At 38.2% G+C, this 20131-nt stretch overlaps 2 protein-coding genes across 3 annotated transcripts in view; one reads left to right on the forward strand and one right to left on the reverse strand.

Moving 5' to 3' along the window:
- LOC112049543 (uncharacterized) overlaps window positions 1-20131 on the reverse strand; it is a 119485-nt gene that overhangs the window by 58069 nt on the left and 41285 nt on the right. The gene's annotated exons all lie outside the window — the stretch shown is intronic.
- Window positions 1-20131, forward strand: part of LOC112049536 (uncharacterized) — a 59882-nt gene that overhangs the window by 3376 nt on the left and 36375 nt on the right. The window contains exons 2-4 of the mRNA XM_052890418.1: window positions 16084-16701; window positions 17297-17414; window positions 18236-18469. Coding sequence (XP_052746378.1) covers window positions 16198-16701; window positions 17297-17414; window positions 18236-18469 — 856 coding nt within the window. The 5' untranslated portion in view covers window positions 16084-16197. The remainder of the gene's footprint in view (window positions 1-16083; window positions 16702-17296; window positions 17415-18235; window positions 18470-20131) is intronic.

Consider the following 20131-nt stretch of genomic DNA (forward strand, 5'->3'; position numbering starts at 1 on the left):
CGTTCCCGTAGGAATACGGAGATAAAATATAGCCTATAGCCTTCCTCGATAAATGAGCTATCGAACACTGAAAGAATTTTTCAAATCGGACCAGTAGTTCCTGAGATTAGCGCGTTCAATCAAACAAACAAACAAACTCTTCATATTTACTCATATTTATAATATTAGTATAGACAGGCGAACGCCCGCGACTTCGTCCGCGTTAAATTCGTTATTTCACAAATCCCGCGGGAACCATGGATATTTCCGGGATGAAAAGTAGCTTATGTGTTAATCCAGAGTAAAATCTCTTTCCATTTCAACATCATCAAACATCCAAACAAACATCCATTTATACAAACTTTCGCGTTTATAATATTAGTAGAATAGTACATAAAATCATTTTTAAAAAAAGTTGAACCGACTTCAAAATAACAAATGAACTAAAAAGCGAAAAATAACATCGTATATGCTACCTTCTGATCACTTTGAAGGCGGTGCCAAGCCAGTGAAGTATTAATTAGTATAGTATAGTAGTTCCTGAGATTAGCGCGTTCAATCAAACAAACAAACGAACTCTTCAGTTTTATAATAATAGTATAGATCATGATTAACAACCCACATTCAGTTCACTATTGAGCACGAGTCTCCTCCCAGATTGAGAGAGGCCTTAGTCCACCACGCTGGCCCAAAACGGATTGGCAGACTTCACACACGCAGAGAATAAAGATCACCATTTGAGACACGTGATATTTAATTTCTTAAAATGCACACAACTGAAAAGTTGGAGGTGCATGCCCCGGATCAGATTCGAACCCACACCCTCCGGAATTGGAGGCAGAGGTCATATCCACTGGGCTATCATTATATGTATTGAATATTGATTAAGTTGACAAAACTCTAAAAATAAAAATTATATTGAAGGCCGTGGCGCCATATTGTTTATACTTTTTTTTAAAGAGTATATTCGACAATGTCACAAACCTGTTCCACCAGGACAAACACAACGTACAAACAAAAACAAGAAAAAACATATTAATAACTCCTTTGATATAATTAATTGCACACTAAATAATCCATTACAATCTATCTAACCAACCGTAATAAATTAGCAATTTTATTTAAATAATAAAAAGAGGCTTTGTGATAATACCAATAGATTTTTTTCTCATTTGTTTTTTGACATAACCCAACGATATTTTGTACTACAGATGTGTTACGTGCCTTCAAAATCACCGCAAAAAGTGATCCGAATTTAGCTACTGATGACACATGCACACGCACATGTTTCATTATCAACCCATATTCGGCTCACTGCTGAGCTCGAGTCTCCTCTCAGAATGAGAGGGGTTAGGCCAATAGTCCACCACGCTGGCTGGCGAATTGGCAGATTTCACACACACAGAGAATTAATAAAATTCTCTGGTATGCAGGTTTCCTCACGATGTTTTCCTTCACCGTTTGAGACACGTTAATTTAATTTCTTAAAATGCACACAACTGAAAAGTCACACCCTCCGGAATCGGAGGCAGAGGTCATATCCACACATATCACGACTTCAAATTAAAAATAGGTAGGACTTCCCTCAAATTATTATTATCGTTGTTACAAAGCCCTACATTGTTTAATCGACAATATAACGCAAAAAAGACAGTAAATAAAAAACAAGACAAGTGCGAATACGACTAACCCACCAAGGGTTCCGTGCAATTCGTAGGTACATATTTAACCTCAATGTATAATTGCATACTTTATTATTTGTAATGACTTAATTACAAATGTATAATTTTCTGATTTTTCCCTAAATTTGTAAAATGAGATGGTATAATAAATTTAAATAAAATATAATTTTAGTTGACTCATAAAATTTAATATAAATATTAATTTTGCATAGTACATGGAATAAGGATCCGAAATATTATATCGATATGAATTAATGAAAGTTAAGGATTTCTTATAAAACTTAATATAAAAATCATGTATTTTTTTTTTAATTTTCCAAACGTCAAAAACGCCAAAAATGTTACTTGATGTAACATTGTGATGTTACATCAAGTAACATTGATTATTCTTTTCTAAAGAAACAAAATACTGCATAAATAAAATAAATAAATAATTTTAATTGCACTAGCGGACGCCCGCGACTTCGTTCGCGTGGAATTTCGTTTTTCACAAATCCCTCGGGAACCGTGGATTTATCCGAGATAAAAAGTAGCCTATGTGTTAGTCCATGCTATATTATATCTCAATACCAAATATCAGCTAATTCGGTTTAGTAGTCGAGGCGTGAAAGAGTGACAAACATTAATATCATCAAAATCATCAGTTTTCCCAAATTTCAGAAAACCATGGATTTTTTCGGGATAAAAAGTAGCCTATGTGTCAATCCAGAATAAAATCTATTTCTATTCCAAATTTCAGCAAAATCGCTTCAGTAGTAGCAGCGTTATAGAGTAACAAACATCCAAAGACACATACAAACTTTCGCGTTTATAATATTAGTAGGATAAGTTGATAAAAATGCTATCTATGCAATACCTTTGCCGCGGCAGTCCTCGAGTGTCAAACGAATGTTTTTTTTTTTTTCACTTTTGTAGCACGGAACCCTACAAATCAGCACAATTAAAGTTGACTCACGTTATTATGACTTGTGGTTTTTTATAGATATAAGTTATAAACAAACCGGAGGTTCAAACCCGTTTCTGTCAAAGTGACACGCTTGATGCTAAGTGGTGATCGGTGCACAAGGAAACCACTGTTTAATTGTATTAACAACAACTTGTGATTAATTAAACTCATGATATTTATAGGTTTGGGTTCGATCCCCGGCTGGGCCGATTGAGGTTTTCTTAATTTGTCCAGGTCAGGCTGGCTGGGAGGCTTCGGCCGTGGCTAGTTACCATCCTACCGGCAAAGACGTACCACCAAGCGATTTAGCGTTCCGGTACGATGCCGTGTAGAAACTGAAAGGGGTGTGGATTTTCATCCTCCTCCTAACAAGTTAGCCCGCTTCCATCTTAGACTGCATCATCACTTACCATCAGGTGCGATTGTAGTCAAGGGCTAATTTATAAGAATAAAAAAAAGGTGCAATAGCGGGCATTGTACCTATAGCTTGGCAAGTTCCTCTACACCTAACTTCCCCACACGCACGATTTCACACCCGCGCAGTCTTTCCCCCCGTCGCCCGCATATCATGGGAGTGTCATTAACGAACTTGCCAGACTATAGTAGAGCTTTTTGTGACTATTTACCCGACTACGGCGAAGTCATAAAAAGGGTAATGATTTTGGCGGTCTATATATGTATTTATGTTCCACTGTAGCGCTTAAAGTACTGAACCGATTTTACTGAATACGGTGTCAAAGCCTCAATAGCTCAACGGTAAGAGCTGTCGGATTCATCACCGAGGGGTAGTGGTTCGATCCCCGCCCCGTTGGTCTATTGTCGTACCCACTCCTAGCACAGTCTTTGCCGATTAGTTGGAGGGGAATGGGAATACTGGTCATATTATAAAAGAGTAGCTGATGCCGCGCGGTTTCACCCGCGTGGTTCCCGTTCCCGTAGGAACACAGTGATGATATATATAGCCTATAGCCTTCCTCGATTTTTTCCTGAATTTTTCAAATCAGACCAGTAGTTCCTGAGATTAGCGCGTTCAAACAAACAAACTCTTCAGCTTTATAATATTAGTATAGATATGGCAAATAGAATATTTGTTAAAAAAAAGATTCACGTCTCTACCATTACCATTTGTTTACCTTTGCATTTCTCTATATCGTTTTGAAATATTTTCTTTCAAACCGAAGGTAGTGTGGATTTTAATCCACCTCCTAACAAATTAACCCGCTTCCATCTTAGATTGCATCATCACTTACCATCAGGTGAGATTGTAGTCAAGGGCTAACTTATAAACAATAAAAAAAGGAATTTTCTAATTTTTACTTGTAGTGCATACCCTAGCACTAGTCAAAAACCTTACACCATAACATTTAACATAAATTAATAATTTTAACATCATAGTCATTAAGTAAATTTCAATAATTATAGTGTACTAGCGGACGCCCGCGACTTCGTCCGCGTAAAAATCGATGTCAACTTTCAACTCCTATTTCACATTCTATTTTGCAAGTTTTATAACTTATACCTAATAAATAGTCCACATATCATTTTACTTTGTTGTTGTACAGATTTTGTTTTCGCGACAAAAAGTTTCCTATTATCCTTCTACGTATTATGGTCTCAAATCGTCTTAAGTATCATTTGAATTCATTCTGTAGTTTCAGCGTGATGGCCGGTCAAAAAAAAGGCAGACAGACAGACAAAAAATAGAAAATAGGCTTCAATATCGATCTCCTACCTCTAGCCTACTCCTACCCTACCCGTACCCTAACTGTATCCTACCCCTACCCTACCCGTACCCTACCCTACCTGTAATCTTCCCTTTCCCTACCCCTAGGATAGGGGTAGGCCCTACCCCTACGCTACCCCTAACCTAGGCATACACTCCCCTACCCTGCCCTACCCCACCCTTACACAACCCCTACCCTACCTGTACCCTACCCTACCCTATACCTTCCCTACCTTACCCCTACCCTTAGCAAAATCGGTCCAGCCCTATGAGCGTGGTGCGATGACAAAGGAAAATAGAGACTTATATGCTAAAATTACAATTTTTGGATCTACTGGACCGATTTGAAAGATTGTTTTTCCAATAGACAGCTACGTTATTTGCGAGTGTCATAGGCTATGTTTGATTCCCATATTCACACAGGAACGGGAACTACGTAATTCAAAGCGCGGGGCGTCATGTAGCGAAATTTTTGCGTCTTTTAGAAATTTTGTATTATCTCCGAAACTATTTAACTAATTAACATACTATAAAGGGCAAATCTTATCTCCATTATATCCTTGTGATTATTAAATAATTTATTTTGATAAGGATTTAAGTTAAGTAGCATAAATAATGACGCAAACCTAAGTATATAAAATTTATAATTTTTAAAACACATAAGGTACTATAACTGCTAATATATAGAAGATAGATATATGGTGTCGCGGACTTTTTTGTAGAACTTTTAAAGATACATAAAACCTCCATACATCAATTTCAATTTTACACAATGGTTAAGGCAGCGCATGCGAATAAGTCTGCTTAAGAGGATTTTCGGTCCGACCTGTATGACAAAAACGGTGTTAACTCGGCGAATATATATCATACTAATATAAAATATAGCCTATAGCACTCCCCGATAATGTAGCATTCTACTGGTGAAAGAATTTTTGAAATCGGATTAGTAGTTCCGAAGATTACCCCATTTAAAGAATGTGACAAACTTACAAACTTATAAACTTTACCTCTTTATAATATTAGTATATATTAGTATAGATATAGATTATAGACAATGTAATTTAGTTATAAGATTATATTTAAATTTGCATGCTATTTTGTAGCAAATTGTATGCCAACATTTATATCAAGATCTGTATTTAACAATTTGCAAATAAAGAATTATGAATATGAATATGAATATGAATATGAACATATTAAAGTTAGTTCCAATTAACGTAAATAAATGTTATAGATTTAGTTTATCTGTGAGATAAGTTTTAATAATAAAGCACATAAGAGCCCTTATCATAGTGAAAAAGTAACATAGCAAATTAATATTAAGCCAAAACTACCACGAATATTTCACCTACCTATTATTTATCCTATCCTATATCCAAACTAATAGGTTCATTAGTTAGACTAGATGTCTGTGTGTGTATGTTTATAGCTCTTAAACGGATGGGCCGATTTCAATGCGGTTTTTTCTCATTTCAAAGCCAGTTTCCTTGCGGCGTTCCTTAGCTATGATTGGTTAATATTGGTACAGCATTGTAAGAGTGTTGAGCAGTGATAGCCCAGTGGATATGACCTCTGCCTCCGATTCCGGAGGGTGTGGGTTCGAATCCGGTCCGGGGCATGCACCTCCAACTTTTCAGTTGTGTGCGTTTTAAGAAATTAAATATCACGTGTCTCAATTGGTGAAGGAAAACATCGTGAGCTAACCTGCATACCAGAGAATTATCTTCATTCTCTGCGCCTGTGAAGTCTGCCAATCCGCATTGGGCCAGCGTGGTGGACTATTGGCCTAACCCCTCTCATTATGTAAGGCATTTTTTTGAAATCTATGTCTATTTATCTATCTCCTCAGTAGAACCTGCCTTCCTAACCGATAATAGTGTTTACAAATACAGTGTAAACTCTATATAACGACACTCAAGGGACTGTACATTTTATAGCGTTATAGAGAGTGGTCGTTATATGGAAAGAAGAAAAATGTATGAGTAAAACTTTTTTTGTCAATAAACAGTGTTTATTTTTTACTAGCTATGTTTACCATTTAAAAGTTTGTGAGGAACTAGTAATATGATAGCGTATTAAGTCTTATTAGTCATGGACCAGAACAGTGTACATGTACAATCCCAATTTGTAAACAACAGAATGAATTTCTTAAAAAGTATTTTTTGCATGATGCCGACAGTCGAGTTTATTACGGGCTAGGATAATAAAGCGACATAAGAACATATACAGTTGCGCGGTTTTCACTAATTTCGGCTACTTAAAAGATACTTTTTATTAGTTAATTGACGTTATAGAGAAAGAGTGTGACGCTATAAAGAGTGTGTCATTGTATGGAAAGCAAGCTAAACCAATCAAAGTCGTGTGAAGTCGACGCTTTAGCGAGTTTGACGTTAAATCGAGTGACGTTACATGGAACTTACACTGTAGTCATTATTGACGTTTCAAAAGTGCTTGTAAAGTAAGCCTACATGAAATAACTTCATTTTGAATTTTGAAATTTTGGAGGCCTTGCAGGGGCCACAATAATTTCAAAATAGAAGCCCGTGTGACAGTGCAATCAATATATATTTACTGAACAAACATTACCTCGAGCCATTTGAAGTTATTTGCAAACCTATAACCTTGACCCACTGTCTATTACGGAAAGTTAAAACTTTCTGTTCGACCAAATAACAAACTCTTTGCTAACTATGGCCCTCATAAAGCTCAGTCACACAGCGGGCGATAAACGAGCTATGCTAGGAGTATCTAAGACCATGAAAATCGGTTCATCTATAATGATATGATAAATAGGTAAAGTTTGTGGTGTTGTAGGGAAAAGAGCGAGAAATGGACAAAAAGGGTTTCAGAATGGTATCTATGGTAAGAGAATAAAGAATAAAGGAAGGCAGGTGAAACGTTGGGAGGACGATTTTAAAAAGATCGCCGGTCCCGAATGGATGAGAATGGCGTAGGACAGAGAAAAGTGGAGATCTTTAGGAAAGGCCTGTGTCGAAGGACAACTTGCTAATGAATGAGAAATTATGTGTATACCAGCAGCGAAGAGTCCATACAGGCCGATTCCCGCCGGGTTACCTTTTATTAATATTGTATGGATATGTATGGATGTATGAGAAACCGGAGTTAGTATCAAATGGTATGAATTTCATTTTCTTTGGGACGGCTTACTTTCGTCAAAAGTTCATCCTTCGCCACTGGTGTATACTTAAAAATGTAAATGTAACAAACCAGCAGTAATAAAGTCTTATTTTATTTATTTTATGGGGTAATCTCTGGATCTACTGAACCGATTTTCAAAATTCTTTCAAACATAGAAAGCTACGTTATTTGTGTGTGTCATAGGCTGTATTTTATCTCCGTATTCGTATGCTAATAGTATAATAAAGCTAAAATAAGATCACAAGGCAATGTTATGGTTGTAAAGAGGCAACGTGTATGCACTACAGAGTAGGTAATCTCCGAGCATTGAATACAAAACACGTCGGTCAAGGCTACACGTATTCCTCATTCCGGGAGCATTACACTATGCACTCTTTGTGTCTAGTGTAGTGATCCAGGATGAAGAGCTGATCAACTAGATTATATTTATTGCAAATAAGTGTTATCGCCGCGTTGCAACGGTTTGCGGTACGGACGGCTTCAGTGTGCTCGTGGCGTTCGAGCCGTCCACATCTCTTGTTGTGTAATTATTTATGGGTTACTTGGGATAGGCAGGACTTGAGTGGAAAGTGGAGTGTTTGTTAACAGTCAAAGGCGCCTTTAACCCTACACACGACGTTCACAAGTGCGTGACTTCACTCAAGGGCATACAAAACACGTCGGTCAAGGCTACACGTATTCCTCATTCCGGGAGCATTACACTATGCACTCTTTGTGTCTAGTGTACATCCAGGATGAAGAGCTGATCAACTATTTCTTCCATGCAAATAAGGCAAATGGCAGGACAAATCCAACAAATCAAAAATCATGAAAATCGGATGCTCCATTCTTACATTATACCAATATAGATGACGCCGCGCGGTTTAACCCGCGTGGTTCCCGTTCCCGTAGTAATACGGGGATAATATATAGCCTATAGCCTTCCTCGATAGATGGGCTATCTAACAATGAAAGAATTTTTCAAATCGGACCAATATTTCCTGGGATTAGTCCGTTAAAGCAAACAAACTCTTCAGCTTTATAATATTACTAGGTGACCCCGCGCGGTTTTACCCGCTTAGTTCCTGTTCCCGTTGGAATACGGGGATAATATATAGCCTATAGCCTTCCTCGATAAATGGGCTATCTAACACTGAAAGAATTTTTCAAATCGGCCCAGTAGTTCCTGAGATTAGCGCGTTCAACCAAACAAACAAACTCTTCAGCTTTATAATATTAGTATTAAATTATAAAGAGGTAAATGTAGTATTGAATCTCTGGATCTACTAAACCGATTTTGAAAATTCTTTCACCTATAGAAAGCCACGTCATTCGTGCGTGTCATAGTCTCAATTCCATGTCCATTTTCCCACGGGAACGCGCGCTAATCCTACTAATATTATAAACGCGAATGTTTGTATGGATGTTTGTTACTCTTTAACGCCGCTACTACTGAAGCAATTTGGCTGAAATTTGGAATGGAAGTAGATTTTACTCTGGACACATATGCCACTTTTTATCCCGAAAAAATCCATGGTTTCTCGAGATTTGCGAAAAAAATGTTTGTTAATCTTTCACGCCTCGACTACTAAACCGAATTAGCTGACATTTGGTATTGAGATATATTATAGCATGGATTAACACATGGGCTACTTTTTATCCCAGAAAAATCCATGGTTCCCGAGGGATTTGTGAAAAACTGAATTCCACGCGGACGAAGTCGCAGGCGTCCGCTAGTATAATTAAGGTCACCGAAGGACACTTAGATATAGCGAATAAGTAAATTTAGCAACACAGCCGTTGGGCATGCATCGGCAGGTTCGGCAGGCCAATAATTTAGACGGAATGCAATAAAATCAGAACTAGTTCCAAATGACACAAATGTATAACAAAATGTCTACGTAAAAATGCAACAAGATATATACAGGGTGCTCGGGAGTAGTTTCCATAACTTCAAGGTATTGACGGCCTCCGTGGCGCAGTGGTATGCGCGGTGGATTTACAAGACGGAGGTCCTGGGTTCGATCCCCGGCTGGACAGATTGAGATTTTCTTAATTTGTCCAGGTCTGGCTGGTGGGAGGCTTCGGCCGTGGCTAGTTACCACCCTACCGGCAAAGACGTACCGTATTATTAAAGAACGCACACAAAATATAAGACAAAGTTAAGTAATTTAAATACATAAATAATATGCAATAATACACAATAATAATACAAACAGACTATACTTAACTACATACATACAAAGAAATACATACATACATACTTACATACATACATACACACATACATACATGAAAACCTGCAAAACATAAAAACAAGACGGCATCTAAGGGAAGACACAAAAGAAACTAACTATAGTTGTCAGGATAAGTTAGCTTAAGTTCCATAATGTATTCTTTTTTAATAAAAAAAAATCTAATATTAAATAGAATGTATTACATTAATTTTAGAACGTCAAATACATTAGGAATTTAATGAGCGTAGCGAATTAATTCCATAACTAGCTATGTAAATTATAGCTAACATAACAATTAATTATTATGTACTTTGTTAACCTATACCAGGGTTTCTCAAACTGTTGACTCTTGTTTTTTTTATTCTTTACAAGTTAGCCCTTGACTACAATCTCACCTGATTGTAAGTGATGATGCAGTCTAAGATGGAAGCGGGCTAACTTGTTAGGAGGAGGATGAAAATCCACACCCCTTTCGGTTTCTACACGGCATCGTACCGGAACGCTAAATCGCTTGGCGGTACGTCTTTGCCAGTACCTAGGGTGGTAACTAGCCACGGCCGAAGCCTCCCACCAGCCAGACCTGGACAAATTAAGAAAATCTCAATCTGCCCAGCCGGGGATCGAACCCAGAACCTCCGTTTTGTAAATCCACCGCGCATACCACTGCGCCACGGAGGCTGTCAAAACTCTACGAACCCCTGTTAAAATTATGATAAGTTGGCTTAAGTTCCTTATTTTATTCTTTCCCAATATAAAAAAAATAGACAAGACAAAATAAATCATCATTCATGTATTCAAGAATAGAATCTAGAAGAAGAAAGAAAACCTAAAAAAAGTAACCTGCACTTACAAAATTATAGTCAGTATTCAACACACATAGAGGAGCCGAACTACATAGGTAATATTTTTTAACTAAAAAAATAATTACTTTTTATGTTTTCGTACAAAATAATTCAAATAATTCCGATTATCCATGTAACACGCGCCCTTATCTATCCTTGCATTTTAAAATACGTAAAACTTACGTCATAGGTAAGGGAAACATTTTAAGATCTATTTACAAAAGAAATATTATTTACCCCCCGAAAATATCATTTTTAGAACAGTTCTTTTACGCTACAGCTTTTATCGCGGGATTTGAGCGCGGCGACCAAATTAATAAATTCCGTAACGAATATAAATCTAACACCCAAGCTGCGCATTAAGTTAACACATTTCCACGTTATCATATCGACTCAAACTATTAACTTATCATATCGAGATAAAACTTATTAAACCAAAGTTCGATTCCAACTCAACGGAAAGACATTTTTTTTTTTAATAATTTTTTTCTTAAGAAAAAAAATACTGCATAAATAAAATAAATAAATAATTATAATTGCATAAGTTGATAAAAAATGGTATGTCACCGAGTGCCACACGTATTTTTTTTTTAAATTAATTTTCGGTAAATAATATAAATCCAGTGTTATGGGTAATACTCCCTAGCACCCTGTATTTTCCAAGACTTAGTATTATATCTATCCATACAATAACCCAATGGTCTATTCACTAATTTGGTATTTACGTTATCAACCCATATACGGCTCACTGCTGAGCTCGAGTCTCCTCTCAGAATGAGAGGGGTTAGGCCAATAGTCCACCACGCTGGCCCAATGCGGATTGGCAGACTTCACACACGCAGAGAATTAAGATAATTCTCTGGTATGCAGGTTTCCTCACGATGTTTTCCTTCACCGTTTGAGACACGTGATATTTAATTTCTTAAAATGCACACAACTGAAAAGTTGGAGGTGCATGCCCCGTACCGGATTCGAACCCACACCCTCCGGAATCGGAGGCAGAGGTCATATCCACTGGGCTATCACGACTCGACGACGAATTTGGTATTTATTAACAACCAATTATTCATCAACACCATCACTATCAACCCATATTCGGCTCACTGCTGAACTCGAGTCTCCTCTCAGAATGGGAAGGGTTTGGCCAATAGTCCACCACGCCGGCCCAATGCGGATTGGCAGACTTCCCTGGTATGCAGGTTTCCTCACGATGTTTTCCTTCACCGTTTGGGACATGTGATATTTAATTTCTTAAAATGCACACAACTGAAAAGTTGGAGGTGCATGCCCCGGACACCCTCCGGAATCGGAGGCAGAGGTCATATCCACTGGGCTATCACTTCAAAAACGTATTCACAATCAATCAATCAATCAATCAATTTATTTATTTGCAGATACATGCATTATTTAACAGGTGGTCGGTAGATGTAGATGGTAAATGTATCTTGCCAATTTGGCATGCAAATTATTTATTAAGTATTTAATGATACAAATGACAATTTCACCATTTAAAATTTACATCTTTACAATTAAAATATGTATGAAAATAACAATAATATCAACTTAAATACTCATTTACACTGTAGAATGCCTGTTGAGTTAGGTATGTATATAAATTATTTTTAAAGCAATTTATATTCTTTTCTTTCCTAATTTCTTATGGTAACTTAAATAAAAGGCAATTGGGAATCCACCATAAACAAATTACCAAACACGATGGTTGCCATAACACCGTCCATTACATAAGCGAAAACGATTCAACCGAAAGCGCTTAAGAAGTTTTTATGTACTGCTATGTTGTAATACATTTGGGTCAAGCCAACCTGTTTGCTTGATGCATCACACTATTGTGAATCCCGGTCAAACCGTTTCACCCGCGTAGTTCCCGTTCCCGTAAGAATACGGGGATAAAATATAGCCTATGTCAATCACAAATAACGTGGCATTCTAGTGGTAAAAGAATTTTCAAAATCGGCTTAGTACATCCAGAGATTAACCCCTAAAACCTCACAACCCTATTACCTCTTTATCACATTACTAGTCAATGTACAGCGAGTATACCGCTGTAGTTCCCGTACCCGAGGAAATATGAGGATAAAATCTAGCCTATGACACTCACAAATAACGTATCTTTCTATTAGTAAAAGAATTATCAAAATTGGTGTAGTACATACAGAGATTAACCCCTAAAACCTCACAAACCTATTACCTCTTTATACGAGTAACAGTCGACGCTTCGCATTTTCACTCGCATAATTCACGTTCCCGTGAGAGTACGGCGATAAAATATAGCCCGTGACAATAAACAAATAACGTACCTTTCTATTAGTAAAACGATTACAATCAAAATCGGTTCAGTAGATCCAGAGATTAACCCCTAAAACTTTACAAACCCATGAACTTTACTAGTCGACGCTCCGCGGTTTCACACCCGTAGTTCCCGTTCCCGTGGGAATATGAGGATAAAATCTAGGCTATGGCACTCACGAATAATGTGGCTTTTTATTAGTGAAAGAATTTTTAAAATCGGTTCAATACATCCAGAGATTAACCCCCAAAACACCACAAACTTTACCTTTTTATAATATTAGTACAGAACTGGCCCAACACAATAATTGCGCTACTTATTCCGCCGAATTTCATTTCGACCCGAAGGCTATGTTTACTCGCGATTAAAATAAGAAAAAGACATTAAAAAAAAACTTAAAAGAAAAAAAAAGAGACAACAGGAATTCGATTCCATCGACGCGAGGCGCACGTGCCCGATTGAAGGTAGCCGCGAATTGATATTTATTACATTGGTTCCGTATAAATTGCTACTTTTTAATCGTATGCGATAACAAAATGTGTGTGTTACCTTTTCACAGTGAAACTGCCAAATCGATTTAGATAAATAATAATAATAATCAATAATCTTTATTACCATACTTATTACTAGGCATAATTAAATTTTAATTATTGTGCTTAATCTACAATACAAAAAAGAAAAAAAAAGTAAACTATACTTATATTATAAAGCTGAAGAGTTTGTTTGTTTGTTTGTTTGTTTGATTGAACGCGCTAATCTCAGTGTTAGATAGCCCATTTATCGAGGAAGGCTATAGGCTATATATTATCCCCATATTTCAACGGGAACGGGAACCACGCGGGTGTAACCGCGCGGCGTCAGCTAGTTATTATTACTCGCCTACCTAGTAACATGACAACTGACCGCAAACTCAGCTTTATGCTGTGCATAGTGCACAGCGCTGATAATTTTGATACAATGTCAAAATATGCTTTATTACAAGGATCTCGACTTTCGTACCCTGCTGGAGCCTTAATCTGGTACCTTTCAAAGCAACCGCGGTCTAATCTTAGCTACCATACTCAGTTCACCAATGCTAGCCTACAGTAGCGAAGACTGAAATTTTTTCGTAGCTAACCCGTTCATGTGGCTTTTTAATGTCAATGTCTTCTTTGGCTGAGTATGTTAAATTATTGACGTCCGTAAAACTTGTGGATTTTAAAAAGGTAATCCGGTGGGAATCTTGTTGTTAGGAACCATCGCCCCTGCTAACCTAGCCTAATATAGATAAGTATGGCTTATACTTATACTTAGAGCATAGGCTGTCAAACTTTCTTCCTTCACAACCTATCTATCTAGCAGGCTTGTGGTTCAATTACACCATTTTTACACGCTTCATATACGCTTCACTTGTAACCATGTATGTCAGAAAATCTTTGAATCTTACTTTGATCCACTTCCCGGTCTTCGAATAGGATGAAATTTTGCACACGCTTTGAGTACTGATGACAATACATGACTATCTAAGAAACGTCATTACAAATCCGTTATGCCGGCCTCTCCAAGATGGCGGACTGGTTGTTTGAAATCCACCCCCATGATATGGATATCAAATGGTTTTACTGTCAGAAATACGAAAAAAATAGTCACGTGACTTAAATCCAATATTCGTAATTTTTAATACGTGCTAAGGCGTGTTTTTTTTAGTTTTTAAACTATTTAAAGTTTTTTTTAATAAATTTTACATTCTTGCTCAACAAGTTTGATGCTGGTAGCTTCAATAAAGCAGGAATGCTATTCCATAACATTTGAATTACGTAATCCAAAAATGGTTTTCGTACGCAAACTACGGATCTCCAATACGGGATACCAAAAAACCGGGGCCGCATTCTGACATAATGAGCAGTGAGTCACCCGGCCCTTCGCGATGACTTGCCTGTACCGTCAGCAGCGATTTCAATGTAGTGGTTCAAGTGAAAAACGTATTTTTTGACATTTTCTTCGAGATATTACGAGAAATCCAGCACCACGTCCATCTGCTCTTCAAAACTTCCGAAGGTGCTGGAATGGCGACCCCACACTAGAAAGCGCAGTGTTGGTGGACTGACGACATCAAGAGAGTCCCAGACATTCGCTGGATGCAGGTGGCTCAGTATCGTGATGTTTGGAAGTGCCTACAAAAGGCCTATGTCCTATGTCTATGTAAGGCTTTGTGACAGCCCTTCGCTAAAGACCCTTAAAAGTCAACCTTTAACGGTGTATTGCAAAGGTATGTCACGAACCTAAGTAGCCAGTGAAAACATCTCAAATTATACAACATGTACAGACAGCATAGGGTAGGGTAGCGGTAGGCGTAGGGTAGGGCAAGGATAGGGATAGGGAAGAAGTGCACATAAGTCAAAGCGAAGCTTCGGCCAGGTCCGCTAGTATTAGTATAGATATGGCTTTTAAGCCGTTTAAAAGTTGTGGGAGGCGAAAGTGGGGAAGAATAACCGAATGTCTGCAAATATACTGCGCACTGAAAGAGAATATTGACTTAATCGAGAGTGTTCTTAGCTTCGTTTGATGACAAAATTGGTAGTGGGAAAGTTAAAACACAGAAGTAGGATTGTTTATATTGAAATAATAATAATCAATTTTCTTTGTTCCGGCTCACCTTTAATGCAACAACATTTAAAATTTTCTGTTATGACAGAAAGAATTTCTGGCATAAAAGTCTTTACTCTAGTTAATTTCAAGACCTTAGGGGTTATTTAAAAATTTAATTTTATATTATCAAAGTAATTATTTTTGCAATTTTCTTCTTTTGTTTGCTAAGTCGTCGTCATCAACCCATATTCGGGTCACTGCTGAGCTCAAGTCTCCTCTCAGAATGAGAGGGGTAAGGCCAATAGTCCACCACGCTGGCCCAATGCGGATTGGCAGACTTCACACACGCAGAGAATTAAGATAATTCTCTGGTATGCACACGTGATATTTAATTTCTTAAAATACACACAACTGAAAAGTTGGAGGTGCATGCCCCGTACCGGATTCGAACCCAAACCCTCCGGAATCGAAGGCAGAGGTCATATCCACTGAGCTATCACGGCTTTGCAAACGGCACGGTTTGCTAATTAATCCTTTTAATATTATCTAAAAAACCAGAGAAATAGAAGCAACGAATGAGTTACAAAATTAAACCACGTCACGTCACAGCAAATTTAAAAAAAAATAACTTTTCAATAAATATTTTAATGTGAATTTCAGACAAATGACTCAAAGGAATAAAATAATTGTAATAGCATAGTCAATATTAAACTTGGACAATAAGAAATACTTAAAAACAATGTGTTAAGTGTTAAGTGATCTAAAAAACACAAAATGGCGTCCATTAGTGACAAAACAAAATTAACTATACTAGTTTTAGTGAACATTATACTAAAAAATTGCCAAAGTCAACAAAACATCGACGAAAGTCCAAAACCAATCGAACTTTTATTACGCGACGGCGTCAGAGACTATGAAGAGTATTCCACAAACAACGCTGAAGCAGAACCAGAGAGTATACCAAAACCAAAGACAATTGTAGAAGACACAGACGTACAATCAAAAGAGAGCATAGACAAGACGACACTACCATCAGACAATGTGCTAACAACAGTAATTTATGATGAAGCACAAGAAACTGATAGGAATGCAGTTGAAAAACCTGATACAGAGTACGAAAACAACAGAGACAGCTCATATGAGAATGAGGATGCAGTTAAAACGACAGTGCAAGATGAGACAGAGACTGCAACAGGTTACACTGTCTCGATGATTGACAATAATGTTTATAATAGAGAAAGCGTTAAGGATTATCCAAATGAGAGCAGACATAGTCAGGTACGTATCATCTTTATTTTAACTGACTTTATTAAAAGGCCTGTTTCTGGAAGGTGTGTGTATCAGTAAATCGTCATCAACCCATATTCGGCTCACTGCTGAGCTCGAGTCTCCTCTCAGAATGAGAGGGGTTAGGCCAAAAGTCCACCACGCTGGCCCAATCCGGATTGGCAGACTTCACAAACGCAGAGAATGAAGATAATTCTCTGGTATGCAGGTTTCCTCACGATGTTTTCAGTCCAAGGCCGGGTGACGTCAGACATCGGGGACTTCGTCTTCGCCGGCGAAGTCGCTGTGTAGCTTGTTTGTGTTGCCTGGGAAGCGTTGTCGGTCGTTATGCCATAGTCAGGATCGTAAAGGGCGTTTTTTAAGGCATATTTGTCGTTGTCGACCAACCACATATCTCGCTTAGTCTACTGGACATCTAACCAGACTCATAAAAGCAGTGTCATCCGCTAGGTCGATATGTCATCGTCAGCATTGTAAAGGGCGTATTTAAGGCGTATTTGCCAACCAACCACATATCTCGCTAAGTCTACTGGACCTCTACCCAGATTCAGAATAAAAGCCGCTGACAAACGCACTCATATTTCAGTCGGAGACACCTACGCCCATGGCGACCACGAGGCCAGTGGATAGTATGGAGGTGACGTCGCAAAGACCTGAACAGGATGACCACGAGAGCTCCGGCCAGAGGAGCCCGAAGACCGAAAGTAGGTACAAACGAATAATTTCGAAATTGTTACGTGAATGTCTCTTTTGTCTCTTTCTCTTGACCAGCCTTGGCTGCAATCATCCCTGATGGTAAACGATGATGTAGCTAGCGTATGATGAAAAACGCTTGCCTGAAAGATGCCTGCCTATTCATTTTTGACCCTATACCCACAGGTGGTAGGGAAAACAGAAGCTGGAAGGACACAGTTACAAGTCCAAACGCACCTTGTTCTGTTATTAATCATCATCACCATTAACAGCCGATGGACGTCTACTGATGGACAAAGGCCTCTTGCGTGGACTTCCTAACACAACGGTCTCGAGCCGCCAGCATCCAGCGGCTCCCTGCAACCCGCTTGTTGTTCTCGGTCACCACTTTTCGTGCGGGATCGCCATTCCAGCACCTTGGGTACCCAAGTCCATCGGCTCTCCGAACTATGTGCCCTGCCCATTGCCAGTTCAGCTTCGCGACTCACTGAGCTATGTCAGTGACTTTTGTCTGCGCATCTCCTCATTTCTGATTCGATCTTGCAAAGTAACTCCAAGCATAGCTCGCTCCATCGCTGAGTGACTATGAGTCTTCTTATCAGGTAATAAGAGTGGAAGGTCATAAGAGGAGAGGAAGGCCAAAGAAGAGATGGTTGGATTGTGTGAAAGAGGACATGTGTGTAAAAGGAGTGGATGATGAGTTGACGAGTAATAGAAACGAATGGAAAAGATTGACATATTTTTCTGACCCCACTTAAGTGGGATAAGGGTAAGGAGATGATGATGAAGAGTATAATAAACAAAGTAATCAATAATAATTCCCTCCTTCCAGCGGACACACAGCCAATCGACAAGCGGTTAGTCGACAAGCCTCGCCCCCTACCGGCTTTGAGCAAGAGCTCCACCCTCAAGTCCTGGCTGGAGGACTCGTGGCTGAGGCCTCCAGCGGGTATCCTGGTGCCACTGCGACCAGCGGCGCTACACCGGGCACTGGGAGTGTGGAGCGACCTGGCCGGCGAGGGGCTGAACGTGACAGATGTGGTCATAGTGGGCTATGACTCTAACGGTACGTTGAACACGCTTTCGATAGAATGTTTGCTCGTTGGGGAAATAGATGGCATTAGTTGTATAATAACGCGCGCTAACGAAATATGTTTATCAAAAGCTCTGAGGCGATCTACTATAATTTGATTTTATGGTGTGAACTCTAAACCACTAATCTGATTTTGAAACATCTTTCACCAATAGACAACTACATTATCAACGAATAACATTGTATTCCTACAGGAGTGGGAACTACGCTGATCCGCGTAGTTCCCTCGGGGGATCTACAAGTCTATAGTAAAGACTTGCAGATCCCCCGATGTATAAAGAGGTAAAGTTAAAGAGATAAAGAGGTAAAGGTAATGAACCAATAGAAAGCCACATTTTTTAATCCAGCCCTATCGAAAAACCCTTTCTTATAGCGGACAACTACCAATAAACTACCTCACTGCCAAATTTATTCTTTGTACGTCCATCGATTTTCGAAATTTCGTAATGAGTGACCTTTCGCATTTATGTATTACTAGCGGACGCCCGCGACTTCGTTCGCGTGAAATTCAGTTTTATACAAATCCCGCGGGAACCATGGATTTTTCCGGAAGCCTATGTGTTAATCCTGAGTAAAATCTATTTTCATTCCAAATTTCAGCCAAATCGCCGCAAAATTGACAAAGTTTCATACAAACTTTCATCCCTTATTTTATCCCCTTGGGGGAAGAATTGATCATAATCCTTTCTAAGCGGATGGCTACGTCATAACATCTACCTGCATGCCAAATTTCAGCCCGATCCGTCCAGTGGTTTGTGCTATGCGTTGATAGATCACTATGTCAGTCAGTCACCTTTGAGTTTTATATATTTAGATTAAGAAGAAGATGAAGAAGAAATACTTTATTGCACACAAAAATACAATTATAAATTAAAACAATAAAAAGATAAATTAAACTTAGCATGCAAAGGCGGCCTTATTACTAAAAGTAATCTCTACCCTGCAACCCCTGACGAGAGAACTTGCGAAGAAAGAGCGGGAAGGTGCAATACATTATATGTAATTATATATATATAAATAATAAAATAAATATAATATAATATATACGTAAATATAGTATTAAAATTTACATATGTACTACATAAATAATAACAATAAAATAAATACCTCGAAAAATAAAATTTTAATTCAACGACAAATAATGTCGTTTCAAACGAAACTCAAAAATGGCAAGTGAATTACTGGCACGGACAAGAGACGGCAAATTATTCCACATTTTGACAGCCTCAGAAGTAAAAGACTTACTATAAAACTTTGTCTTAGAACAAGGTAGGACCAAACGTTTATCACTTCGAGAACGTACATTGAGAAGATCAATTTCCGATGTAAAGCGGAAACGATCTTTCAATTAGGAAGGAGACAGAGGGTTATAAAGGATAGAAAACAAGAGGCAAAGAAGATGGAACTGACGATAAGATAGAAGTATGGACGAAGGTTTACCTACTTATCGCAGACTCTCTATAATTGTAGGAATATATCTAGTAGTTAGTAATAGGTATAAGTATTCTACTTCAATAAACTAATTACTGTTACGCAATAGTCGATAATTACGACTAAGTCATAATTTTATAATTGACTATCTGTGACGACACATGACTCGGACATTTCTAGATTTATCTCACACGTTTACACCCT

Source organism: Bicyclus anynana, chromosome 27 (assembly GCF_947172395.1).
Source record: "Bicyclus anynana chromosome 27, ilBicAnyn1.1, whole genome shotgun sequence".
Lineage (NCBI taxonomy): Eukaryota > Metazoa > Arthropoda > Insecta > Lepidoptera > Nymphalidae > Bicyclus > Bicyclus anynana.